We start from the raw sequence: 27,339 nt of genomic DNA, 5'->3' as shown, positions 1-27,339 counted from the left end.
GCTAAGCATGCCTCCCCCTTTTTATTATACTTTTTTTTTTTTGGTTTTTTGAGACAGGGTTTCTCTGTGTAACAGCCCTGGCTGTCCTGGACTCACTTTGTAGTTCAGGCTGACCTCGAACTCACAGCGCTCCACCTGCCTCTGCCTCCCGAGTGCTGGGATTAAAGGCGTGCGCCACCACCGCCCGGCTTATTATACTTTTAATAGCTTTTATAGTTGTGTTTCTTATGCTTACTTCTTTATTCTGCCTGGATTCTATTATTGTAGATAAAGTAAAGTAGCCTAACACCCTAATTTAGTATTTCCCCCAAATTTTCCTTCATACTTTGCATTTTCTTTTCTAATCTTTGAAATCAGTTAATTTAAGACTCACAAGATATTCTCACTTAGACTTTTGTTCATTTGGTTGGGTTTTTTTTTATAAGGTCTCATTGTGTGGCCCAGGCTGATCTTGAATTCTTGCTGCTGCCTCCAAGTGATGGGACTGCAAGTATGTGCTACTATACATGGCACCATTTGATTTTCAACTGTCATTTCATGGAATGTAGAAATTAGTATGTATATGACTGGGAGATTTATTTTTTATTTAAAAAATATTTTTTGCCACCATACATGGTACCATTTGATTTTTAACTGTCATTTCATGGAATATAGAAACTAGTATATATATGACTGGGATTTTAAAATTTTTAATTTAATGTTCTTTGGCATGAGGGTCTCAGAACCATTGGGTATAGAGTTACAAACAGTTTTGAGCTGGCATGCAGGTGCTGGGAATTGAACACAGATCCTCTGGAAGAGGAGCCAATGTTCTTAACCACTGAGCCATCTCTCCAGCCCTGGCTGGGATATTTAAAATATCAACTAGTCTTCCCAAGATCATGATACATAGCTATTAATAATCACATTTTATTAGCTCCTATTTTATATTTTATTTTCTTGTGGTGATGGGGATAAAATATTAATCCCTTTATATCCCAGGGCCTTCAGTGTGTTAGCTAGGTCCTTTGAGCAACAGCCCCAGCACTTAAAAAAAAAAGTTACGTGTGTGTGCACGCACGCACACACACACACACACACACACACACACACACACACACACACATCAAAGGATAAGTTAGTGTTTGGAACTCAGGTCATCAGGCAAGCATTATTACCCTAAAGCCATCTCACTGGCCTGGTTTTTAAATGTAAATTTATTTTATTTGTTATTATTGTGTGTGCGTTGGGAGGTTATGTGCCACAGGACATGTACTGAGGTCAGAGGACAAGTATGTGGAGTCAGTTTTCTTGTTCAACTTTTATGTGAATTCTGGGGATTAAACTAGATTGTTAGCTTTCCACAGCAAGTACCTTTTACCCATTGAACTGTCTTGCTGGCCTGTGGTTTTTTTTTTTTTTTTTCTTTTTGATAGAAACTCTCACTGCTCCTAAACTACTATGTGGCTAGGATTACTTGTGTGTCTCCCCCGTATCTGGCTTTGTTCTATTTTTGTTCCTTCTTGTTTTTTTTTTTTTTTTTTGCATGTCATGTATTTGGTTTCTGTTCTAGTGGTTAATGATTAAATTCTTTTTGGTGTTTTGAGACAGGGTCTCTCTGTGTAGCCCTGGCTGTCCTGAAACTCACTCTGTAGACCAGGCTGGCCTCGAACTCACAGCGATCCAACTGCCTCTGCCTCCCAGGTGCTGGGATTAAAGGCATGCGCCACCATGCTCACCCCATTCTCAGTTTTTAAAATAGGTACCACGATCTGAAATCAGGTCTTCATGCTTTTGTAGTTACTCGCTGAACCATCTCTTCAGTTCTTACCTTTAGTTTCTTACACCGACATATTTTTCCTTCAATTTTGAGATTTATATTGTGTTTATAAAGTTCCTCCAGAAAAAGCTATAAGCAAAAATTTATTTTCCTTAGTTACAGCTTCATTTGCTAAAGGTATATATGAACACAGTTTAAGCACGCCCAGCCCCCACAGAGTGCTGGGATTACCAGCCAAACGCCCAGCAAGCATACTTCTTTTCTAAAAAAGTCTCCCATATATTACATTCTGACTGCAGTTTCCTGTAGGGTCAATTTTCTTAACAATTATATTTTATTATAAACTTATTAACTGAGTGTACCTTACTTATACCCCGACTAACCTAAGCAAAAGGAAAAGGAGATTAAAAAACACAATAATGAAACCTTAAGTGTATCAGTTCCAAGGAACAATTCTCTTGGTGTAGTCGGCAGGATTTCTTCTGCTGGAACCTGTCTCATCCAGAACCCGGAGCCTCAGCCTTAGCCCGGAGCCCCAAGCCTTCCCTTGAGCTGTTCTCTCTAGGAGCTTCTCGAAGTGGAGCGACGAACAGCCAAAACTATCCCAAGTCTCCAGAACAGTAGCCCCGGCCTCCTATTTTGGGCTCCTATATATACCTCCTCCAGAGTCTGGTCACGGGTTTTCACAATCAAGCTCCTGCATGAGGTGGTTCCTCTCAAAGTCCGTTCTCCATCACACTCTTGGGATCATATCAAAAAACAAGTTTCTCTCTCCTTCAGTTTCCCCTCCCTCCCCTCCCCCAGTGTCTCCCCTCCACTGCCTCTCTCCCCCAGACCCTGCCCCCCATCTCCACTGCCTCCAGTCAGAAAAGAGCAGGCCTCCCAGGGCCATCAACAAACACAGCATAACAAGCTACAGTAAGACCAGGCACACACCATCACAGCAAGGCTGGCCAAGGAAACCCAATAGGAGGAGAAGGGTCCTACAAGCAGGCAAAAGATTCAGAGACAGCCCCCACTCCCACTTTTAAGAATTGAACTCTTTTTTTAAAGTCACCATTTTTAATTAAAAATTTCTCATGTTGTATAGTAACCAAACTTTATTACATGCAAGCAATTTCTGAATAAGATCAAAAAGGCACAGTGAGAATCAAATAAACAGTCTAAATAGATTATAATTATTTCTAGCAAAAAAAAAAAAAAAAAACCCAAAAAACTGTCCCCTTAGGTCAGCCACAACCCAGAGTATCAAGTACCAAATCACCTACGCTGAGTCTCACTCTTGTTCATCTCTTCTGAGCAAGATTAGGACCATAACCCTAAGACTGTGGAATGTTCGACATGAGTGATAACCAAAATACAAAAGATAATTAAACAGAATCACATAATCAGATCGTTTAGATAACTGGAGGCAAATGCCAGGTGAAACAACGAAAGTGTTGAAAATGTTTAATTCTAGAAATTGGACAGTGGATGGTTGGAGCCTGGGTGTTGCTAATATTTTTTGTTAAATTATATCTTCCTTTAATTAAAAAAGAAAAGAAAATAATTTTTCTAGAGCCACATTTATTAACTTCCCCACCATCTAAGGCTCCTTTACAGCTATAAGTAAATGATATAAAATTCTAGGTTGGAAATCATTTATCCTTCAAGCCTCATTGTCCTCTAGTTGTGCTGAAAAGTCTGAAGACATTCTGAATTCCAATTCTTTGAATCTGACTTGATTGTTTTTTGTTTGTTTGTTTTTTGTTTTTTCCGAGACAGGGTCTCTCTGTGTAGCCCTGGCTGTCCTGGACTTGCTCTGTAGACCAGACTGGCCTCGAACTCACAGAGGTCCACCTGCCTCTGCCTCCTGAGTGCTGGGATTAAAGGTGTGTGCTACCACTGCCTGGCTGAATCTGACTTGATTTATTTTTCTCCAACAGTATATTCCTTACGTACTGAAGATACTATTCAGCTATAGTCTTGATTTCATTGATGCTATCAAGAAGTCAGATTGCAGTCTAAAAGTCATGGTTTTAAAGGTAATATGTTTTTCCCATCTGTTTTTAACACGTATATAAATATGTGTTTTTCTGAGATAGGGGAAATCAGGCTACCAGGATGAGACCTGATGGGCTGTGATCATATGGTGGGGGAGGAGGTCCCCTTCTGTCACAGGCCTAGGGGAGGGGAGGGGAATAGGGTGAAAGAGGGAGGGAGGGAATGGGAAGATATAAGTGAGGGGACAACAATCAAGATGTATCTGAATAAATTATTTAAATAAAAAAATTAAATTATTCAAACAGATCCAGATACCATGTGAAGTTTTCTGTTTGGTTTCTTCTGTTCAACGTTATGCTTGTAAGATTCCTTCATAGTCCTCAGGGCTTTAGTTTGTGTCCTTTGTTGTGTAGTAGTGTATCACCCTCATCTGACTCCCTGTCTACCTTGTTTATTAATGCTCAGTAAATAACATGTGGGGTCCCGGGCATGGTGGCGCACATCTTTAATCCCAGCCCTCGGGAGGCGGAGGCAGAGGCAGGCAGATTGCTATCAGTTTGAGGCCAGTCTGGTCTGCAAAGTGAGTTCAGGACAGCCAAGGCTACACAGAGAAACTCTTCTAAAAAAACAAACAAAACAAAACAAAAATGTGGGGTAAATGACTTAATGAGGGGCTGGAGAGATGGCTCAGAGTTTAAGAGCACTGGCTGCTCCTCCAGAGGTCCTGAGTCCAATCCCTAGCACTGACATGGTGGCTCACAACCATCCATAATGAGATCTGGTGCCCTTTTCTGGCCTGCAGATGTACGTGCAGGCAGGGCACTGTGTACGTAATAAATAAATAAATAAATAAATAAATCTTTTAAAAATTTTTTTAATGAATGGATAAACCTGTTAGCATAGAAATTTCTCTACTTACCTCTTTTCCTATCTCCCAGAAGTAGCAATACAGAAAGCCGTATGATTAATGCTACTTTATAAGAAGAAATGAGAGACATAATTGGTAATTCTTGGAAGAGAGATTCAAGGCTAGATGAGGCAGATGTAGAGGGCAGATTCTACCCATCTGAGGTTTGTAGTAGGTTACCATCAAGGAGTAGGCGTGGAAAGGAAGAAAGTTGGGGCCCAGAAAATGAACCCCAGCTCCCCACAGTCTGCATTGGGCCCATCTTGAATACACACATCGTGTACACATCACTGTTTACACATACATGTGTTTTCCTGAAGTGACTCCATTCTTCTATTTGAAGCTCCCAAAGCACCTGCTGTATGTTTTCTTGTTTCCCAATGCAGGTAGAAAGCGCCAAGAGCTCAAGTGCAACCCTTCCCTCCAATGTGCCTTCCTGCCGGTCCCCGCCCTCCAACCGTGATGATTGCCCCAGCAGTCACACCAGCTTCTCAGATGGCGAGCTTGCCAGGAATGTGAAGGAAGGTGTCAAACACCGAATCTTCTACCTCTCAGAGCAGCTGAGAGTGGAGAAGGCCAGTAGGGATGAGAATACTATGAGCTACCTCAAGCTGGTATCCAAAGCTGACAGACACCAGGCCGCACACATCCGGCAGGCCTTTGAGAAGGTGAACCAGCGCACCTCTGCCACCATTGCTCACATAGAACGAAAGCTCTATCAGTGTCACCTGCAGCTGAAGGAGCTGGAAGAGGGCAGCATCCCAACAAGCTCGGCCCTGAAGGTGGCCAGCGACACGGACAGCAGTAAGCAGCCGTGTGCACGGATCTCATATTCCAAGTTGTCCAAGCCAGGCGGGAAGGACAGCCTGCCCACGAGCGCTGCTAAGCCCTCCGCTGTGGATGGTCACTTGTCAGGCATGCAGCAAAGGAAATTGTCAGGCAAAAAATACCTGGCCCAGAAACAAAAGCTGCTGTTGCAGAAGATGAAGGAAGAATTGACGGAAGCCAAGAAGGTCCATGCTAGCCTTCAGGTCTCCCATCAAAGCCTCAAGGAAAGCCACGGGGCTAATGTGACGGAGATACTGGAGTTACTTCAGGAAAAGAAAACCAGGTGAGGAAAGCCCCTGCTTACACTTTGGCTCCCAAGACAAGAAACAGTCAAGATATAATTTTAGTTTCCACTGTGAAGGGTTATGAAGGAGCCAGGGACACAGTCAGGATGAAGACAGTTGAAAAGAGCAGGTCTGGGCTGGGCATAGTGGCAACATGCCTGTAATCCCAGCACTCATGAGGCAGAGGCAGGCAGATCTCTGTGAGTTTGAGGCCAGCCTGGTCTATGAAATGAGTTCCAGGACAGCCAGGGCTACACAGAGAAACCCTGTCTTGAAAAACCAAAAAAGAAAAAAAAAGAGCAGGTCTGTGCTTCTCTTGGTGGCTGTTACCTACAGTGGAGTGAGAGGTTCTTTTCTTACTGCCCTGTGCTTACCTCTGTCCTTTGCTGGCTAAATAGGCTATAGCTAGGGCGCCTGCTAGGCAGTCTACTTGGTGTGATGGCGCAATAGAGGCAGCCAGGTGAAGCAGGGGCTAAGCATACCACTAGTATGAGAGAGAGAAAATGTCTCGTATGTCCCATTTCCTGGAAAAGTTTGTCAAGAATCAAGTCTGAACTCGCCTTTTGTGAGCGCTCTCTCTTCAGTATACTGTGGCTTGAGTTTCTTTCTTTCCTTTGGATTACAGTAACTTTCCTTTTTCTTTCTTTCGTTCTTTGTTTGTTTTAATTTATTTCTTTTTCTCGAAGACAAAACAGGTCCACCAACTTAAAAAGAGGCCAGCCAGGCATTTACTATGTAGTGATTACAAGGCCAGTTTTCAATACATAGTGAGATCCTGTCTCAAAACAGCAACAAACAAGAAAATACATAAATCAAACCCCTTAGTGGATCCATTGAACCCCTTCTCTGGTTCTCCACCAGCCTTGGGTACCTTGCTCTGTCTCATGTCACTGTCACAAATCCCCTCAACAGCCTAATGAGAGGGAGGAGTTACTTCGGTAATCCAAGACTCTCAGTGTGTTCATGAAAATAAGGATTCTGCAGTCATTTTAGTGCCTACACACCCAAGGAGGAAGAGGCAAACAGCAACCATTCTCTTGCGTTTTCACAGGGACTCTTAGGAGCATTTATGTCTAAGAATCTCTAAGGAAAAATTAGTGAGCATAATAAAGAAACCCGTTATTAAGTAAGCTAGCCATTAAGTAATCCGAGAAGTGCAGGTCCCATTACTCATTACTTTCGTTGTGTATATACATAGACAATTTTGTTTCTACTTTCATTTCATATATACATACATGATTTTAAGTATGTTTTAGGTTTTTATTTAGGGTCTCTCTGTGTAGCCCTGTCTGTCCTGGACTCACTCTGTAGACCAGGCTGGCCTCAAGCTCACAGTGATCCACCTGCCTCTGCCTCCCGAGTGCTGGGATTACAGACATGCGCCACTACGCCCAGCATTTTTAGTTTTTAGTTTTTTTTTAAAATCCTCCTTACCAATAATCCCTAGAGTGGCTGGGGTAGTTTATATTCAGAGCAGCAGTATCCAAGGAGTCCTCACCACCATTTGATGTTACCTGGGTTTTCTTTCTGACAGTCTCAGTGGACTTCTGACTTGCATTGAGGTGGAACATTTTTTCTATGTCTGTTAGTTTGTATGGTATGTTATATTTCATTTTTTGAGAACCATCTGTTCATTTCATTTGTCAATTTGTTAAGCTGTTTTTATTTTACTGTTTTCCATTTGTGCATTCTGTGTGTGTGTGTATGTACATGTGCATGCCACAGCACATGTGTGGAGATCAGAGGGCAATTTGCAAGGGCTGGCCTCTCTCTACTGTATAGGTCCCAAAGATCCAGGAGACAGTGCTTACTCACTGAGCTGTCTTGCCAGCCCCAATTGAGTTTTTTAAAAAATTCATTGTATATTGAAGATATTAATCATCTGTCAGACGTATATTTAGACAAGATCTCCCATTCTATAGGATATCTCTTCACGCAATTGCTCCTTCTTTTGCTGTATAGAAGCTTTTTAATTTTAAAAAGTCCCATTTGTCAGTTGCTTTCTTTCTTCCTTCCTTCCTTCCTTCCTTCCTTCTTTTCATTTTTCAAGACAGTGCTTCTCTGTGTAGCCCTATCTGTCCTGGAACGCACTCTGTAGACCAGGCTGGCCTCGAACTCATAGAGATCCACCTGCCTCTGCCTCTGTCTCCCGAGTGTTGGGATTAAAGGCATGTGCCCCCATTTTTCAGCTATTTGCATTATTTATTGTTTCCAGAGTTAATATGACCTTATTCCGAAAGTCCTTGACTATGCCTATATCTTAAAGCATTGTCTCTATGACCTCCTTTTATAGTTTCAGCACTTCAGGCCTTACCTAATGCTTTATGATCCATTTGAGATTGATTTTTACAAAACTGGATGAGAGAGAGATAAGGACTTAGTCTTAATGTTCTAGTTTTCGCAGCACCATTTGTTGAAAAGGCTTTTTTTCTCTGACATGCATTTAAAAAAATATCAGATGTCTATAACTTCATGGGTTTATATGTGGGTCTTTTATCCTATTCTACTGACTTACATGCCTGTTTCTGTGCGGGTACCATGCTGTTCTTCTTACTACAGGCCTTAGTGCGTGACTTGTAATCAGGTGTGGGGATGCCTTCAACATTGTTCTGTTTTATCCGGACTGTTTGGCTATACGGGATTGTTCATACTTCCATACACATGTTGACATTGCTTATTTTATGGCCTAGAGAGGTGGCTCAGTGGGTAAAGTATTTGCTGTTCAAGTATGAACACCTTAGTTTAGATCCAGGCATGGTGGTGCACAGTTGTCAGCCCGGTATTAGGAGAACAGAGACAGGAGAATCATTGGCGCTTAGTGACCAGCTAGTGTCACGAAATCAGTGACTTCTAGATTCAGTGACAGACCCTGTGTTCAACTTAATTTTCTGTTGCTATAGTAAAACACTGTGACCAAAACCACCCTAGAGGAAGAAGGAATTTATTTGGCTTACATTTCCAAGTCCGAGTCCGTATCATTGCGGGAAGTCAGGGCAAGCGTGTAGGGAGGAGTTCCAAGCAGAAGCCGTGAAAAACGCTGCTTTCTGGCTTGTTTGAAGACCTAATGCTCCAGTAGCTTTCTTTTTCTTTTAAGAGTTTTTATGTGTATGAATATTTTGCCTGCATATATGTCTGCTCGCCATATATATGCAGTGGACATGGAGGTTGGAAGAAGGGATCAGACCCCCTGGCAGTGCTGGCAGTGTGAGCGTGGGCCCTCTGCAAGAGCAGCCAGTGCGCTTAATACTGAGCCATCTCTGCAGCCCTTGCCTTGATTTCTTTATTCTTTTCTTTCCCTTTCTTTCTCTCTTTTTTTGTTTTTGCTTTTTGTTTTGTGTTGTTTTGTTTTTCAAGACAAGGTTTCTCTGTGTAGCCTTGGGTGTCTTGGACTGGCTGTATAGTCCAGGTTGGCCTCAAAATCACAGAGATCCACCTGCCTCTGACTCTTGGAGTGCTGGGATTACAGGCATGCACTGCCACTGTGCCTGGCTCCTACTTAGATTTTTAAACAAAATTATGTAACATTTAACAAAATTAAATCTGTTCTCAAAAGGAACTATTGATTACCCAGCATGGTGGTGCACACCTGTAATCCCAGCACTCTGGAAGGCAGAGGCAGAAGGATCTCTGTCAATTCGAGGCCAGCCTGGTCTACAGAGTTCCAGGACAGCCAAGGCTACACAGAGAAACCTTATCTCGAAAAATTTTTTTCCAAAAGGCTCAGCTATTAAGTGCACTGTCTGCTCTTCCAGAGGTCCTGAGTTCAATTCTCAGCAACCACTTGGTGGCTCACGGCCATCTGTAATGTGACCTGATGCCTTCTTCTGGCCTGAAGATAAACCACTCATATACATAAAATAAATAAATAAATAAAAATCTTTTTTTTTTTTTTTAAATCAAAAGGAGGTATTGTAACTATTTTTTTTTTGAGACAGGATTTCCTTGTCTTGGCTGTCCTGGACTTTGTAGACCAGGCTGGCCTCGAATTTACAAAGATCTGCCTGCATCTGCCTCTCAAATCCTGGGATTAAAGGTGTGTGCCATCACGCCTGGTAATATTGTAATTTTTTAACGACAGGATTTCATGTATCTAGGACTGGCCCCAAACTTGCTGTGTAGTTGAAGATGATCTTGAATACCTGATCCTCCGCTTCTACCTCTTTAAGTGCAGAGTTTATAGGCCCCTGACAACACACACAACTGCAGCTACTGGAATGTTGATCATTGTAGTTGTTTCCCCGCTTCTAATCTGGTTTTAGGCATCTGTTAACAGTGGTCCTAAGCCAGGTGTGGTTGGACACACCTGTGATTCTAGAACTCAGGCACAGGCAAAATAATCGCGATGGTTTTGAGGCTAGATGGGACAACATAGCAAGACTCACAATGAAACCAAACCAAACCAAGAGTGGCCAGAAGCTAAAGAGCCACTCTCCGGGAGACGTCAGGGCGCGTGTATCAGAGAATACCTAAGGAGAAGATGAAACTAAAACTAAGCAGGAAGCAGATGAAATTGACTGCTTATAGGTGAGGGGTGCTGACTGGAAGCATCAGGGAGCCAAACCCTCCCCGTAGCCTTCTCTGGCACTATAAGGTGATTGGTACTATATGTGATCTCCAGATCCCAGAGGCCAATAGCACCCAGCCTATCTTGGTTTCCATTTGTTGCCTCTCATAATATCCAACTTAGTGGATTGGAACACACTGAATTTATTCTCTCACAGTTTTAGAGGCTAGAAGTTTAAAATTAATTTCACTAGGCAAGGATGCATGGTTCTTTCTGGTTCCTTGTGACTACTACGTACCTTAATTTGTGAGCACATCTTCAAATTGCTTTTCATTTCTCTGTATCTCCTCTCCATTCCTGTCACCTTTTCTCTTCTCTTCTCACTTCCTGTTTTGACTTTTATTTCTTGAATGGCCTTGAACTTGCTATGTAGGTGAGGATCACGCTGAACTTGTTGTTCTCCTGCCGCCACCTTCCAAGCTTTGGGAATAGAGGACTGTGCCACTACACTCGGATCTTCCAATTTCTCCTTTCTTTGTCTTCTCAAGGCCATCTCTATGTGTGTTTAATCTCCGTCTGCCTAAAACAGCATGAGGACTAATGCTCTACGGTAGAGCACTTGCATATCAAACACGATTCCTAGGCTTCCTCCCTAACACTACACAAAGAAAAAGAACACTTGTGATTGCATTTAGGGCCTACCAGTATAGTCTCCACATATTGGTATCATTAACTATGTCATTTCTAGAAAAAAATTTTGGAGGCTGTATAGTTTCCATGGATTAAGACGTGGCTGGTTTTTTTGGGGAACCATTTTTTAGCCTACCAGTTCTCCTCAGTTTATGACAAGCAAACATGTCTCCAGGCATTTCCAAATATTGCATAGGGGGACAGATTTTCACTGAGTACCATTATGCTAACTACATGAAAACAGTGCATGTAACTTACCATTTCTGTTTCTAATTATTGTTGATATTAAAGCCCTTTTTCTTGCCTCATGACCATTTGTACATATTTTCTTTATCAAAGTTCTAGTGAAGTCTTTGGATAATTTTCAGACTGTCTAGTTTGTCTTTGTCTTGTTGAGTTATAAGAGCTCTTTCTGTCTTATTTGTACTAATCCTGTCAGATAGATGATTCTAGAGAATCCTGCATTTAGGTCAGGCCTAGCATCCTCTCTGCTAGAGCTGAATAGCTTTAGTCACAGATTAAAAGCAATACTAATTTCCAAGTCTGTAAAATTGAATCAGTTTGAGAATTCCACTGTTGTTGGGCCTGTTGTGAGAATTAGCTTGGTCAATATTTGAGTTTAGACCCCAAGTGAATGCTCACAAAATGGAAATAACTAATATTGTAATAGTGTAGAAAAATCAACAGAATGCCCTAGGGTGAAGAACTGGCCAGGCTGTTGGCCTGACCTTCCTTTCTCTTCTTTCCTTTGGGCAATGCCTCCTCACCGCTTCCGCCTGCCTCTCCTCTCCACCAACTTCGCAGTGTCCACACTACCCCCATGATTTTGGTTCTCTGTCATATTTTAGCATATTTTTATGGAGAACACCATTCTTGCTTTACATTCTAACTGTATTTGCAGATGATGGCACTCATGGACTTTTTTCGTGGTCCATCTTGCACATGAGTTTCCACCAGATTGAAAATTCTATGAAGTGAATATTCTGTTTGTGTGCTTCTTTCCCTTCTATATTCCAGGACTTTGGAAACTTTCAATCTCTAGCTCCTCTGTCCCAGGAATATTCTGGTATGATTTTCTTTGAGATAAAGAAATCAAAGGTTATTTATAGCAGAGCCTTTCCAGCCGCTAAGATCACGCTTTGCCTTACTGTTATGGTACTATGCTGCCTTCTGTTGTGTTCTCAGAATATGTTGGTCAGAGGGCTCAAGAATTGTCCTTTCTATTGGACTTGATTTCATTAAAGTTGGAGCCTCCTACATCTTGCCAGCCAGAGATGGAATATTTTTTTACATACTTATTTTCTAATTTTATGTGTATGAATGTAAGCGCTCTGTGTATGCCTGGTGCCTGTGGAAGCCAGAAAAAAGGGTACGTTCCATGGAACTGGAGTTGTGAGTTGCCATGCAGGTGCTGAGAACCAAATCCAGGTCCTCTGCAAAAGCAACAAGTGCCTCTTTAAAAAAATTAATTTTTTTCTGTTAATGACCATTATCTTTTTTACATATGCATTCATATTATTATACCTATATGTAATAAACTACCTACAGCAAAAAGAACCACAAAACAAGCAGGAATTATATAAATGTTGCATTCTTAGTGTTTTGGCCATTTTTATTTGACAACCTTGAAGAAAACATCTTTCCTATGTTGGTGAGTCTAAAATTCTGAATGTAAATCAATATCTATCATATCTCGTCATTTTTTTTTAAAGACAGGGTCTCTCTGTGTAGCCTTGGCTTTCCTGGACTCTCTTTGTAGACCAGGCTGGCCTCGAACTCACAGCGATCCACCTGCCTCTGCCTCCCGAGTGCTGGGATTAAAGGTGTGCGCCACCACGCCCGGCTCTCGTCATTATCAACTTAAAACATCTATCTAGGCCTAAACACATGTTAGCTCATAAACAACTAAGCTTAATTGTAAAACTAAACTATCTGGTCTTCAACTCCATCAGAGAATTGAGAAGGGATGAAATTTATTACCCGAGTGTACAGGAGTGCAGTTTATTACCTGAACAGTCACCCAAAACTCTTTATAACGGTGGAGCATCATCTTCAGCCTTCTGGCCCAGTATATCTGACAGACATATTTGTGCAACAAGTGCTCTTAACCACTAAGCCATCTCTTCAGCTCCTCTATGTGTTTTCTCTTAACAGTTTTTGAGTTTTAGGTCTTCTATGAAGGTCTTTGATTCATTTTGAGTTTTTCTTACTTTATTTACTACTGCCACATTTTGTATGATGGGGCCACATATGAGGAGTTCATAGAACAATTCTGTTGACTCAGTTTTTTCCTTCCATCTTTATGTGGGTCCCCAGATTGAACTCAGGTTTTCTAGCTTGCGTTGTCAGGCAGCAAGTATTTTTACTTGCTGAGCCATCTCACTGGCTCCTGAGCTGATTTTTTGCATAGGATGAGAGATAGAAATATAGTTTAATTGTTGTATATGTTTGTTTTAGCCAGTGTTCTATGGCTGTGAAGAAACACCATGACCACAGCAATTCTTATATAGAGAAAAGTATTTAACTGGGGCTTACTTGTTCAGAGGTTTAGTCCACTGTCATGATGGTGGCAACCAGGTAGCATGCAGGAAGACATGGCACTGGAGAAGTAGCTTGGGAGTTCTACATCTTAATCCCCAGGCAGGAGGGAGGGAGGGAGGGAGGCAGGGAGGGACTGGGGGGGGAAGAGAGAGAGAGAGAGAGAGACAGAGAGAGAGAGAGAGAGAGAGAGAGAGAGAGAGAGAGAGAGAGAGAGAGAGAGAGAGAGGAGAGAGAGAGCGCACCTGGCTTGAGCATTTGAAATCCCAAAGCCCACCCCCAGTGACACACTTTCTCCAACAAAACCACACACCCTAATCTCCACTCTTTAATGAGCAAGCATTCAAATATATGAGCCTATAGAGGCCATTCTGATTCAATCACCACAATGTGGATCTCCAATTTTCCCAACATCATTTGTTAAACAAACTTTTTTCCAATGTATATTTTTGACACCTTTGTAAAAAATTAGGTGGCAAAGTTGGTTCATTTGTAGATCTTCTATTCTGTTCCATATATAGGTCTGTTTTGTGCAAGTACAATTCTGTTTCCATTCCTGTGTCTAACTCTGGAATACAATGTGAGATTAGATGTTGTGATATCTCCAATTCAAGATTGTTTTGCTGTTTACCATCTTCTCTGTGTCCATATGAACTTAGAGGGCTGCAGGGATACCTCAGTCAGCAAACTGACTGACTTTAGGCATGAAGACCTGAGTTTGATCCCCAGAACCCATATAAAATTGCTAGGCCTGGTGGCACAAGCTTGAATGTAATCCCAGCTTTGAGGAGATGGGCACAAATGGATTGTAGGATTTAGTAGGCAGCCTGCCTAGCCTACTTGGCCAGTTCCAGGCCACTGAGAGATCTTGTCTCAAAAAACCAGACAAACCCACAAAACCAAAAAAGGTGGATGGTGCCTGAGGAACTCAAAACAAGGTTGGCTTCTGGATTTCAAAAGTTCAAGCATACACACACACACACACACACACACACACACACACACACACACACAGAGAGAGAGAGAGAGAGAGAGAGAGAGAGAGAGAGAGAGAGAGACAGACAGACAGACAGACAGAGAGACAGAGACACAGAGACAGACACAGAGACAGACACAGAGAGAGACAGAGACAGAGAGAAGAGAGAGGAAAAAGAAGATCAAGATCATCCTATTGCTTGAATCAAGTGTTTGTTAAAATAGCACTGTAGGGCTGGAGAGATGGCTTAGCAGTCAAGAGCACTGGCTGCTCTTCCAGAGGACCCGGTTCAATTCCAAGAACCCACATGGTGGCTCACAACTGTCTGTAACTCTAATTCCAGGGAATCTGACACCCTCGCACAGACATGCAGGCAGGCAAAGCACCAATGCACATTAAAAACAAACAAACAAACAAACAAACAAACAAATAGCAGTATAGAGTACAGCAGTGTGGGTGACAGGCACTGCTTTTATTTTCCCTTAACTGTCTGGCTTCCTCATTCTGGAGCGTTGCCAAGGGGTTGATGTACTAGTTACTTCTTTTTCTTGCGGTGTTGAAAAAAAAATCCTGACAAACTCCAGTTAAGGGAGAAAGCTTATCTTGGCTCACAGTTTGACAGTGAAGTTCATCGTTTCAGGTTCTTCAAGTGCGGAAGGAGCTTAAGGTCACCCACAGTCAGGAAGCAAAGAGTGATGAATGCACAGCCTCAATCCTCTTTGTTCTTTACAAGTTCTTACTATGTTTATTTATTTCTATGTGTATTTGGGCACATGTGGAGGTCACAGAAACACTTCGAGGAGTCAGTGTTCTTCTTCCACCTTTTGGAATTGAGCTCAGGTGGTTAGGCATGGCAGCACTCGCCTTTACCTGCACAACCATCTTATCCTTATTGTCTTTCTCAAGAACACCTTTGCTGAACATAGAATTCTGGGTTAGAATTTATTCCTTATAAATACTATGCATATGGAAAACAATCCATTCTGGCTTCTCATGCTTCTGTTGAAAAGGCTATGTTAATCCCAGTGAAGGAGAGTGAAGACCAGCAACCCAATTTTTTTGGTCAAATTAAACAAGCTTTATTTTCTGTCACACAGCCTATCTCCCTAAAGTGAGGGTTGAGAGAATACCATTGCTCAAAGGAGAAAGTAGTGTTTATATAGCTTTAAAAAGAAGTGCAAGGCTAGGGAGTTTCTAAGGGTTTTTGGTTACACAGGAACTTGGCAGAACATCTGAAAATTAATTTGCTGTTCCTAAATTTTACTTAAGAATTAATACAAAACATTCCAGACCGATGTGTCTTAATCCTCCTCCTCTGCATCCTGGTTGCTCTGGAAGTAGTGCAAGTCATAACTCTCTTTGCTGTTGGCGACAACACACAGCCAGTCTTGAAGATTGTTCTTCAAATATTTCTCAGTGAGATGTTTCAAATACCTTTTGGAGAAAGGCACCTCAGAAGTGACAGTGATCTTGCTCTTGCTCCATTCAATGGTCACAACCCCTCTGCCTAGATTCCCAGGTTTCCCATTCACTGTAGTTCTCTCCTGGAGGAACTGCTCAAAATTGGCAGCATCCATGATTCCATCATCTACAGGACAGGTGCAGTCAAAGGCGCACTGTTTTCTTCTTCTTCTTCTTCTTCTTCTTCTTCTTCTTCTTCTTCTTCTTCTTCTTCTTCTTCTTCTATTTTATTTATTTATTTATTTTGCCTCCTTCACTACAACCTTTTTCATGGGTGCCATGGTGACAGAGGAGGCAGAAAGGGTACTTCTGAAAATTATTTGACAAAACATTTTGTCTTAACAGAATGGAAGTCAGGGTATGATCAGCGTATAGTGGGTCAAGACATGGTCAAATTTAAGTTTTACAGAAAATAGAAAGGACCTTCTTTTGACCTTGTAATAAGATGCCTTCTAGTCTTAAGATGGAGCCAGGCTGGTCCATTAGCTGCTGTTGTTTTGATGGTGATGTTTTGAATATGATCAGTTTTATTATCCTCTGGCTCTTTCTTGCAGTTTATAGAGTTTTATTTTGAAACAGTTTTCTCTGTATAATTCTGGCTATCCTTGAACTTGCTCTGTTTTAGTGTTCATTGGTTTTGCTGGGATGATGCTGTGTATAATTTTACTTGCTTTCAGCCATGCTTTTAAAATGCTGTTCTTTCTCTGAATCCCTTGCTTTCATTCTTGTTCTTTTGCTGTTTTCTCCTACTTTAAATGGCCTTTACGAGTGGGAATGCCTCAGTCGGCGAAGTTCTGCAGCTCATTCAGTCTCACAGCCTTAGATGGCCCTTGACCTTTCACCCAGACTGTGCTACCTCTATTCCATGTCAACTGACAGCAGATTCTAGTTGTCCCGTAGTCCCAGAAGAAACCTTGCCAGCCCTCTATCATATCACTTATGTCTGGCGTCTTCAAGCTCTGACTTCTCTCACCACTCTCCTAAACTACCAGAATTTCTCACTCCTGTGTTATCTGTTCTTTAGTCTTCATCAACCCACGGAGATTTTTACCTTGCCACTTCATTGTTATAATTTAGTAAGCTTTTTTATCATTTAATATTATTCATTACTATTATTCTTAACCATTAAAGCACAAATTGATTCAGTGACCTGTCCAACGAAGTGTCAGAGATATTATATCTTAGGGTGAAATGCTTTCAGAACCATTTTCTCCAAACCTACTTATTTATTTTTTATATATTTTTCTTATTTCTTAGAGAATTTTATGTATTTGTGGGTTTTTTTTTGTTGTTGTTGTTTTTTACGTTTTGAGACACCATTTCTCTGTGCAACAGCCCTGGCTGTCCTAGAACTCACTGTGTAGACCAGGCTGGCCTCGAACTCACAGAGATCCACCTGCCTCTGCCTCCGAGTGCTGGGATTAAAGGTGTGCACCACCAGGGCTGGAAAGATGGCTTAGCCATTAAAGGCTAGGCTCACAACCATAAAAGATGTGCACCACCACATCTGTTATTTATGTACCTTAATTATATTTATTCCTCATTATTTTCCCCAACTCTTCCTAGGTGCACTCCCCAGATCCTTTGTGTCTTCTTTGTCTTGAAGTACCTGTCTTAGTCCTCGGGCTCTTACAATCTTCCTGCTACCTTTTCTACTTTGTTCCCTGAGCCTTAAGGGTAACAGTTGTGTTGCAAATGCATTAGTTGGGGGCAGGCACCCACAGTCAGTGATCTGTACATTTTAACCAGTTATGGCTTTCTGGAATGATCCAAATCTACTTCAAAATGAAGCTTTATTAGTGAGGAATGAAAGCTAGATTTTATTTTATATTTTACGTGTATAACTGTTTGGTCTGTATGAATTCCTGTGCATCGTGTGAATGGAATCTTCAGCGAGGCATCAGCTCCCCTGGATTTGGAGTTACAGTTGTGAGCTACCACGTGGGTTTTGGAAATTGAACCTAGGTCCTCTAGAAGAGCACTTTCCAAGCCTGTTAGGCTTCTTGGACATTTGCTTGCTTGTTTTGAGATAGACCTCATTTTGTAGCCCAGGCTGCTTCCAATTTATTATCCTTCTGTTGTAGCCTCTTAAGTACTGGAATCAGAGGTGTGTGACATCACACGCGGTTCTTTGGGAGATATTAGGCATCCAGGGTCCATGACTGCCATCCCACATGCTTTACTGGATTCTATCAGTTCCTAGAGAGACTTCTGATGAATTGTTTCCATCCACCCTCGTGACTCCCTGGCCACCCACTCCACCTCAGCCTTCAGTTTTCCAGCCCCTGCGGTGTCCTTCATGGGGTCCAGATGAGGAACTTTAAAAATGTTTTTCTTTTGTAACTAAAACCTTAACACTTGCAACACATTCTCTTTAAATCTTTTTTTAAAAAATTAAACTTCAAAAGACTCAGCTATCCATATGACCAGGGATGCCTAGTTTGTGTGAGGCTCCAGGTTCCATCCCCATTAACACACACACACACACACACACACACACACACACACACACTCAAGCATGCATGCACTCACACAAAGATTCAAAGGTACTCTCCGGGGTGCTAATATTTTCCAGGCATGTTATAATAGTTTCTTTGTGTTTTTTCTTTCTTGTCTTTTCTTTTTTTCCTTCCTTCCTTCCTTCCTTCCTTCCTTCCTTCCTTCCTTCCGTGACTTCAGGCTTCTTAACCCCCACTTCTAGGAGCCTTAGCATCATCCCCATAGACTCTCAGGGGCCTCACCTATCTCAGAGATGCTTCGCCACTGATTTCCAATCTCTCTCCTGGTCCTCCCCTTCCTACTGCCCTCTCCTACTCTCCCCATGCCTCATCCCTGCCCCCATTGCCCTCCTCCCACTCCCCCGCCCAGTTCCTTCTCTCCATCCTACTTCATATGTCTATTTTATTTCCTCCCTCGGGGCTGCCCTTGGCTTCTTTGGGTCTGTGGGTTGTACCATAGTTATCCTGTACTTAATGCCTAATATCTACTTATAAATGAATACATGTCATGTGTGTCTTCCTGGGTCTGGATTACCTCACTTGGGATGATCATTTCTAGTTCCATCCATTTGCCTGCAAATTTCAGGATTTCCTTGTTTTTAATAGCTGAGTAGAATTCCATTGTGTAAATGTAGCACAGTTTCTTTATCTATTCTTCTACTGAGGGAAATCTAGGATGTTTCCAGGTTCTGGCTATTATGAATTAGGCTGCTATGAACATAGTGGAGCAAATGTCCTTGTTGTATGGTGGAGCATCTTTCCGGTATATGGCCACGAGTGGTATAGCTGGGTCTCGAGGTAGAACTATTCCCATTTTTTCTGAGAAAGTGCCAGATTGATTTCCACAGTGGTTGTGCAAGTTTGCACTCTCACCAGCAGTGGAGGAGTGTTCCTCTCTCCCTACATCCTTGCCAGCATGTGCTGTCACTTGAGTTTTTCATCTTAGCCATTCTGATGGGTGTAAGATGGAATCTCAGAGTCGTTTTGATTTGAATTTCCCTGATCACTAAGGACGCTGAGCATTTCTTTAAGTGCTTCTCAGCCATTCAAGATTCCTCTGTTGAGAATTCTCTGTTTATATGTGTATCCCATTTTAAAAATCAGATTATTTGGTTTTTGATGTCTAGTTTCTTGAGTTCTTTATATATTTTGGATATTAGTCCTCTGTTGAATGTAGGGTTGGTGAAGATCTTTTCCCAGTCTGTAGGCTCCTATTGACAGTGTCCTTTGCCTTATGGAAGCTTTTTCAGTTCCATGAGGTTCCATTTATTAATTGTGGACCTTAGAGCCTGGGCTGTTGGTGTTCTCTGTTCAGGAAGTTGTCTCCTGTGCCAGTGAGTTCAAGGCTCTTCCCCACTTTCTCTTCTAACATATTTAGTGTGTCTGGTTTTACGTTGAGATCTCTGATCCACTTGGACTTTAGTTTTGTGCATGGTGATAAATATGGATCTATTTACATTTTTCTACATGTAGACATCCAGTTAGACCAGCACCATTTGCTGAAGATGTTATCTTTTTTCCATTGTATGGATTTGGCTTCTTTGTCAAAAATCAAGTGCCCATCGGTGTGTGGATTTATTTCTGGGTCTTCAATTTGATTCCATTGATCAATCAGCCTATTTCCATGCCGGTACCACACTGGGGTTTTTTATTTTGTTTTTTAAAAAGATTTTATTTATTTATTTATTATGTACACAGTGTGCTGCCTGCAGGCCAGAAGAGGCCACCAGATCTCCTAATAGACAGTTGTGAACCACCATATGGTTGCTTGGAGTTGAACTCAGGACTTTTATGAAGAGCAATCAGTGCTCTTAACTTCTGAGCCATCTCTCCAGCCCTGCTGTTTTTATTACTGTTGCTTTGTAGTACAGCTTGGTGTCAGGGATGGTGATTACTTCCCAAAGGTCTTTTATTGTATAGAATTGTTTTAGCTATTCTGGGTCTTTTATTTTTCCATATGGAGTTGATAGTTGCTCTTTCAAGGTCTGTAAAGACTTATATTGGAATTTTGATAGGAATTACATTGAATCTATAGATTGCTTTTGGTAAGATGGCCATTTTTACTGTTAATCTTACTGATCTGTTAGCATGGGAAATCTTTCCATCTCCTGATATCTTCCCCAATTTCTTATTTCAAAGACTTGAAGTTCTTTTCATACAAATCTTCACTTACTTGGTTAGAGTTACACCAAGATACTTTATATTATTTGTGGCCATTGTGAACAGTGTTGTTTCCCTAATTTATTTCTCAGCCTGTTTATCAATTGTATAAAGGAGGGCTACTGATTTTTTAAAGTTAATTTTGTATCCAGCCTCTTTGCTGAAGGTGTTTATCAGCTATAAAAGTTCACTGGTAGGATTTTGGGGTCACTTATGTATACTGTCATATCATCTTCAAATAAGAACACTTTGAATTCTTCCTTTCCAACTGGTATCCCCTTGGTCTCCTTTAGTTGTCTTATTGCTCTAGCTAGAACTTCAAGTACTTTATTGAAGAGATATGGAGGAAGTGGGCAGCCTTGTCTAGTCCCTGATTTTAGTGGAATTTCTCTAAGTTTCTCTCCGTTTAGCTTGATGTTGGCTATTGGTTTGCTGTATATTGCCTTTATTATGTTTAGTATGTGCCTTATAGCCCTGATCTTTCCAAGACTTTAAACCTGAAGGGGTTTGTCAAATGCTTTTTTGGCACCTAATGAGATGATCATGTGAATTTTTTTCTTTTGATTTGTTTATATTGTGGATTACATTGATAGATGTTCATATATTGAACTATCCCTCTATCCCTGGGATGAGTCCTACTTGATCATGGTGGATGATGCCTTTGATGTGTGCCACGACTAAGTTTGTGAATATTTTCTTGAGTATTTTTGCATCAATGTTCATGAGGGTGATTGGTCTGAAATTCTTTCTTTGTTGAGTCTTTGTGTCTCAGGGTGACTGTGGACTCATAGAATGAGTTTGGTAGTGTTGCTTCTGTTTCTATTTTGCAAAATAGTTTTTGGAGAATTGGTATTAGCTCTTTCTTGAAAGTCTGGTAGAATTCTGCACTAAAATCATTTAGCCCAGGACTTATTTTTGGTTGGGAGGCTTTTGATGACTGTGTCTATTTCCTTAGAGGTTACAGGACTGCTTAATCCGTTTATCTGATCTTGATTTAATGCTGGTAAGTGGTATCTATCAAGAAAATCAGAGCTAGGCATGGTGGCTCACACCTTTAATCCTAGCACTTGGGATGTAGGGGCAGGCAGATCTCTGTGATTTCAAGGCCAGCTTCGTCTATAGAATGAATCCAAGATAGCCAGAGCTGTGCAAACAAGCCCTATCTCGAAAAAACAAAAACAAAAACAAAAAAAATCCATTTCCTTTAAATTTTCTAATTTTGTAGTGTACAGGTGTTTGAAATAAGACTTAATGATTCTTTGGATTTCCTCAGTGACTGTCGTCCCCCCTTTTCATTTCTGATTTTGTTAATTTGGATTCTCTGTCTCTGTCTCTGTCTCTGTCTCTGTCTCTGTCTCTCTCTCTCTCTCTCTCTCTCTCTCTCTCTCTCTCTCTCTCTCTCTCTCCTCCCCCCTCTCTCTCCCTCTCTCTCTCTCTCTCTCTCTCTCTCTGCCTTTTAGTTAGATTGGCTAATAGTTTATCTTGTTGATTTTTGTTGATTCTTTGTATTGTACTATTTGTTTTTAGTTTATTTATTGCAGCCCTGAGTTTGATTATATCCTACCACCTACCCATCTTGGGTATGTTTGCTTCTTCTTGTTCTAGAGCTTTCAGGTGTGTTGTTAAGTTGCTAGTATGAGAACTCTCCAAATTTCTTTATGAGGGAGCTTAGTGCTATGAACTTTCCTCTTATCACTGCTTTCATTGTGTCCCTTAAGTTTGGGTATGTTGTGCCTGCATTTTCATTGATTTTTAGGAAGTCTTTTATTTCTTTTTTTATTTCTTCTCATAGAGATTTGTTCCATTTCCACGAGTTTGTAGGCTTTCTATTGTTTCTGTTGTGGTTGAAGTCCAGCTTTAATCCATGGTGATATGATAAAACATAAGGGTTTATTTCAAATTTCTTGTATACATTGAGGCTTGCTTTGTGACGAACTGACTATATGGTCAATTTTGAAGAAGGCTTCGTAAAGTACTGAGAAGGTAAAATTTTTTGTGTTTGGGTGAGGAGCTCTGTAGGTATCTGTTATGTCCATATGATTTATGACATCTGTTAGTTTCATTATTTCTCTGTTTAGTTTTTGTCTTGATGACCTATATGTAGTTTTAATTGAAAATTCCAGATTGTTCTATTTTACAAATAAAGGCTCAGGAGACAGATGCTGTGGTGAAAACCCTGCTAGCTAGAGAGGCAGAGAAAGAACCCAGCTGACCTTCCTGCTCAGCTCACATTCCAACGGAAAAGGCTCAGAAGGCTCACTAGCTCAGCTGACAGCCCAGGAAGAAAGGTCAAAACCCTCAGGCCAAAGGCTTGCTAGCTCAAAGCCCAAAAAAACCAAAGGCCAAGAAGCTGAGGAGCTCAAGAGCTAGAGAGCTAAAGGCCAATGGGCTAAAAGCTAAAGAGCTAAAGAGAGAGCTCAAGCTAAAATCCCGAAAGCAAGAGCCCAAGAGCTCTTTCTACTTCCACACGCTGTCTAAATCACCCCTCAACCCAAAGTCCCTGTCAGCTGCTCTCTTGTTCCGCCTCTTGACCTAGGGTTAACTTATTAAATCTTGTGTACAGAGAGCTCTTGGATTAAAGGTGTGTGCTAGGGCTCAACCATACCAAACAAAAGACAGGCTTTTACAGTTCACAATCTCAGAGATCACAATGGGAGCAAAGACAGGTTTTTACAGTTTACAATCTCAGGGATCTCATTGGGATCAAATATCCTGCCACACTTGTCCTTCATGATAGTGGGCTGTTGAAGTCTCCCACTGTTAATGTGTGGGGTTCAATGTATGATTTAAGCTTTATTAATGTTTCTTTCAAATGTGAGTGCCCTTATATTTGCTGCATAGATGTTCAGAATTGAGATGTCATCTTGGTGGATTTGTCCTTTGATCAGAGATGGATTTGTCCATCTCTGATTAATTTTGGTTGAAAGTCTATTTTATTAGATATTAGAATGGCCACTCCAGCTTGCTTCTTGGGTACATTTGCTTGGAAAACCTTTTTCCTGTCCTTTACTCTTAGGTAATGTCTATTTTTGTTGCTGAGGTGTGTTTCGTGTATGCAGCAGAATGACGGGTCCTGTTTACGCATCTACTCTGTTAGCCTGTATCTTTTTATTGAAGAGTTGAGGCCATTGATGTTGAGAGATATTAGTGACCAGTTACTGTTAGGTCCTTTTATTTTGATGTTGGTTGTGGTACTGTGCTTCTATGTTTGTCTTATTTTGTTTTTTGCTGTAGTGAAGTTATTTATATCCTGTGTTTTCTTGGGTGCAGTTGACCTGTTGGGTTGGAGTTTTCGTTCTAGTATCTTCTGTAGGCCTGGGTTTGTGCATATATATTGTTTAAATTTGGTTTGTTATGGAATAACTTGTTTTCTCCATCTATTGTGATTGAAAGCTTTTCTGGGTATAGTAGTCTGGACTGACATCCTGGTCTCTTAGAGGCTGCCCAGGCCCTTTTAGCTTTTCTGATAGGCCTGCTTTTGTAAGTTACTTGGACTTTTTCCCTTGCAGATTTTAATATTCTTTCTTTGTTCTGTAGATTTTGTGGTTTGGTTGTTATATGGCAGGAGAATTTTCTTTTCTGGTCTACTCTATTTGGTGTTCTATAGGCCTTTTGCATACTTATGGGCATCTTTTTCTTTAGGTTGGGGAAATTTTCTTCTATGATTTTATTGAAAATATTTTCTGGTCCTTGGAGCTGGGACTTTTCACCTTCTTCTATTCCTTCATACTATCTAAGATTTCCTAGATTTTTTTGTGCCAGGAATTTTTCAGATTAAACATTTTCGTTGACTAATGTTATCTATTTCTTTTATTGTATCTTCAGGTTCTGGTGTTGGCATATTGCCCAGGCTCTTGTTTGTGTTCTTATATTGGCCTTTAGCCATCTGTTTATCTCTGGTATTGGCAGACCTTAGGTAATGTAGGTTGAGTTGTAGGCCAGAAAATAGAGCTTTGGGAGAAGATGTGGTTTACCTTTGTTGGGAGTGTTTTAGGGGAGCTGCTGGCATGGGTAGGAGTTGAATTTTCCCTCCTGGTCTCTGATGCAGGCCTCTGGGAATGCAGGTATGGTTGTGATCTGGGAGATGGTGCTGGCAGTGGGGAGAGTGTAGCTCACCGCTGCTATGCTTGCCCAGGGGCACCCAGCAGGCAGGGGGCTTGCACATAGAGATCTCACTTGTCTGTTCCAGGTAGGTACAAGCCTCTGAGGATGCAGGCTGAGCTGTGGGCATGGAATGTAGCACCTATAATACTTTCTTATTTATGTTTGTATGCATAACAGGTAGTATGTTTTGCTTCTATTTTTTAAACATCTGTGTTTAAATTTAGTTTGCATGTGATAAAAAGCTCCATCTAATTGCATTTCAATGGTTTTCATTAAATTTACTGAGTTGTGTGACTATTAATAAAATCCAATGTGGGGCTGGAGAGATGGCTCAGCGGTTAAGAGCACTGACTGCTCTTCCAGAGCAGAGTTTAATTCCCAGCAACCACATGGTGGCTCACAGCCATCTATAATGAGATCTGGTGCCCTCTTCTGGCCTGCAGGTGTACATCCAGGCAGAGTACTGCATACATAAGAAATAAATCTTAAAAAAATAAAATCCAATGTTTGCTTTTATTTAAGTAACTTTATTGAATTATGATTCACAGCCTACTAATTTCACTCATTTAAAGTATACAATTCAGCTTGGCCTAGTGGCACATGTCTGCCACTCAGGATCTCCACTCAGGAGGCTGAAGCAGGAGGATCACAAATTCAGAGCTAGCTTGGACTACAGTGTGAGATTCTGTCTGATCCACACAAAATCATACAATTTTATTGGGGCAGGGGTTAGTATATTCAGAGTTAATCCACTGTCTAATCTTCCCTGAAAAAAACAAACAAACCTTATTAGCAGTCACTCCTTGTCATCCTGATTCCTAGCCCCTGACACCCACTCATCTGAGTCATGTTTATGGATTGCGTACAAATGCAACTTTACTCAGTGTGGTCTTTTGTGAGTGCCCATGCTCTATAATAAAGAAGCATTTATGGAGAAACTACTGCATCGTCAATACTGCTCCTGGGAATGTTTGGAGTATTTGATAGGATATACAGATAGCTTAAATTTTTATTTCTATACTTTCTAGTCTATGGCACATTTGTTACTAGAGAGTAATTGTAAATACTATCTATCAGTGTAAATATTCCCAGGCAGAGGTAAAGGAGGCAGCTACCTTTGACTCAATCCTAGGTGGGGAGGGTTTTTATTTTATTTATTTATTTATTTATTTATTTATTGTAAATCCAGCTGCAGGGTACTCTCTGCTAGCAGTAACACTAAGATACAGCGTGAATATTACTTTCTCTCTTGCTTCCTAGACAATCAATAATGGAAAAACAGGCGAATTATCACTTGCAGAGATACCTGGATGAGATTTGCCATCTCAAACAGCATCTGGCATGTACTGAAGAGAAAATGGCCTATTTGTCCTATGAAAAAGCCAAGGAAATATGGGTGAGGGCCCCAGGGAGAAAGTGCTAGTAAGAAGGATGTGGGGATGAAAAAAATCTATTTGGATGTTCCCAAACCAAGGCAAGAGTAGATCTTCTAGCTATGCATGACATGATGTGCCTGTACCTTTGCTTTAGGGCCAACAGTGTTCACCCTGCCTGTGTGTGTGAGCCCCACTCCTCATCATGCACCCAAGCTGCTCTGGGAACTTTGGACTGTACTTCTCATCCTGTAGGGGACAATCACTGAGCCATAGCCTGGAGTCTATAACCTATAGATCAGGGGTGAGGCCTAAAAAGCCCAAGAGATGCTGGGGTGTTTGCATTGCTAGTAGACGGAAAGCCTCTGGGAACCTCTTCTTGGGGTCTGTCTTCCTGCCTCCCAGTTCTTTCTACACTTACAGCTCCTATTTCTGTTCCTGGTTAGCCCTTTCCCACCTAGATCCTCAGTCTCAGTGGATAGGACCCCATAAGCCAGCACTCCACAGCAACTATCTGTGTCTGTTGTGCATGGCCTAGAAGTTCTCCTTATCTTTCCTAAAGGCATGAGTTCATCAGGTGTGGTGGCACAGGACTTTAATCCCAGCACTCGGGAAGCAGAGGCAGGCAGATCTCTGTGAGTTTGAGGCCAGCCTGGTCTATAGAGTACGTTCTAGGCCAGCTGGAACTGTACAGGGAGATCTTGTCTCAAATAAATAAGAAAGAACCAGAAAATCAAAAGATCCATCTCAACAGCACTTCCTGAGCACCCCCCAAGTAAATAAATTATTAAATTAGATAAGCACATTTCTGTTTTGACTTCTGGTGAGTGTATGTGTTTGTTGCTTACAGGATGTAATGGAGACGTTCAAGAGCAGAATAACTAAGCTAGAAACTCTACAGCAAGCTACCCAAATGGAGATGATGGCCAGCCTCAGAACCCGTCCCAAGGACTTTTTGTTCAGATTCATAAGCTGGCTTCTCACCCTGACCACTATCCTCTTGGTCTTGATCTCTACTTTGTGTTCTTGTCCCTTGTCCCTGCTCAACTCACGTCTGCGCGTGTTCACTTTATTTGTGCTGATTGGTCTTGGGACCTTGGCCTGGCAGAAGCGACATATCATCTCCATCATGAACTGGCAGGCCTGGGTCCCCTTCAAGTGGAGATCAGACTTCAAGGACACTAAGCCTCCATTAGATGGACACTGAGGGGCAAGGAGTGCTGCTCACCTGAATTTGTTCATTCCTTCCCTCCGTCCAGATGTTGAGGGTATCC

At 41.5% G+C, this 27,339-nt stretch overlaps 2 protein-coding genes across 2 annotated transcripts; one reads left to right on the top strand and one right to left on the bottom strand.

Annotated features, from left to right (window-relative positions):
• Window positions 1–3,771: 3,771 nt before the first annotated feature.
• Window positions 3,772–27,272, top strand: Tex28 (testis expressed 28). The gene is made up of 4 exons (XM_051141330.1): window positions 3,772–3,783; window positions 5,036–5,760; window positions 25,953–26,088; window positions 26,916–27,272. Exons 1-4 carry the CDS (start codon window positions 3,772–3,774, stop codon window positions 27,270–27,272), a joined length of 1,230 nt encoding a protein of 409 aa, XP_050997287.1.
• LOC127184887 (60S ribosomal protein L22-like) lies at window positions 15,771–16,211 on the bottom strand. The gene is made up of 2 exons (XM_051141332.1): window positions 16,181–16,211; window positions 15,771–16,114 (listed from the first exon to the last, which is right to left on the bottom strand). The coding sequence occupies exons 1-2, from the start codon at window positions 16,209–16,211 to the stop codon at window positions 15,771–15,773; spliced, it is 375 nt and encodes a 124-aa protein (XP_050997289.1).
• Window positions 27,273–27,339: the final 67 nt, after the last annotated feature.

Source organism: Acomys russatus, chromosome X (genome assembly GCF_903995435.1).
Source record: "Acomys russatus chromosome X, mAcoRus1.1, whole genome shotgun sequence".
NCBI lineage: Eukaryota > Metazoa > Chordata > Mammalia > Rodentia > Muridae > Acomys > Acomys russatus.
The sequence above is the reverse complement of the archived record's forward strand: the minus strand, read 5'-3'. Positions and strand labels throughout refer to the sequence as shown.

Excerpts from the sequence above, each read along its gene's own strand:
- LOC127184887 (XM_051141332.1), bottom strand. The coding sequence starts at position 16,211 with ATGGCACCCATGAAAAAGGTTGTAGTGAAGG. Across the intron at positions 16,115-16,180 it reads GAAAAAGGTTGTAGTGAAGG|GAAGAAGAAGAAGAAGAAGA; the intron begins AGGCAAAATAAA and ends GAAGAAGAAGAA.
- Tex28 (XM_051141330.1), top strand. Across the intron at positions 5,761-25,952 it reads CTTCAGGAAAAGAAAACCAG|ACAATCAATAATGGAAAAAC; the intron begins GTGAGGAAAGCC and ends CTTGCTTCCTAG. Across the intron at positions 26,089-26,915 it reads AAAAAGCCAAGGAAATATGG|GATGTAATGGAGACGTTCAA; the intron begins GTGAGGGCCCCA and ends TGTTGCTTACAG.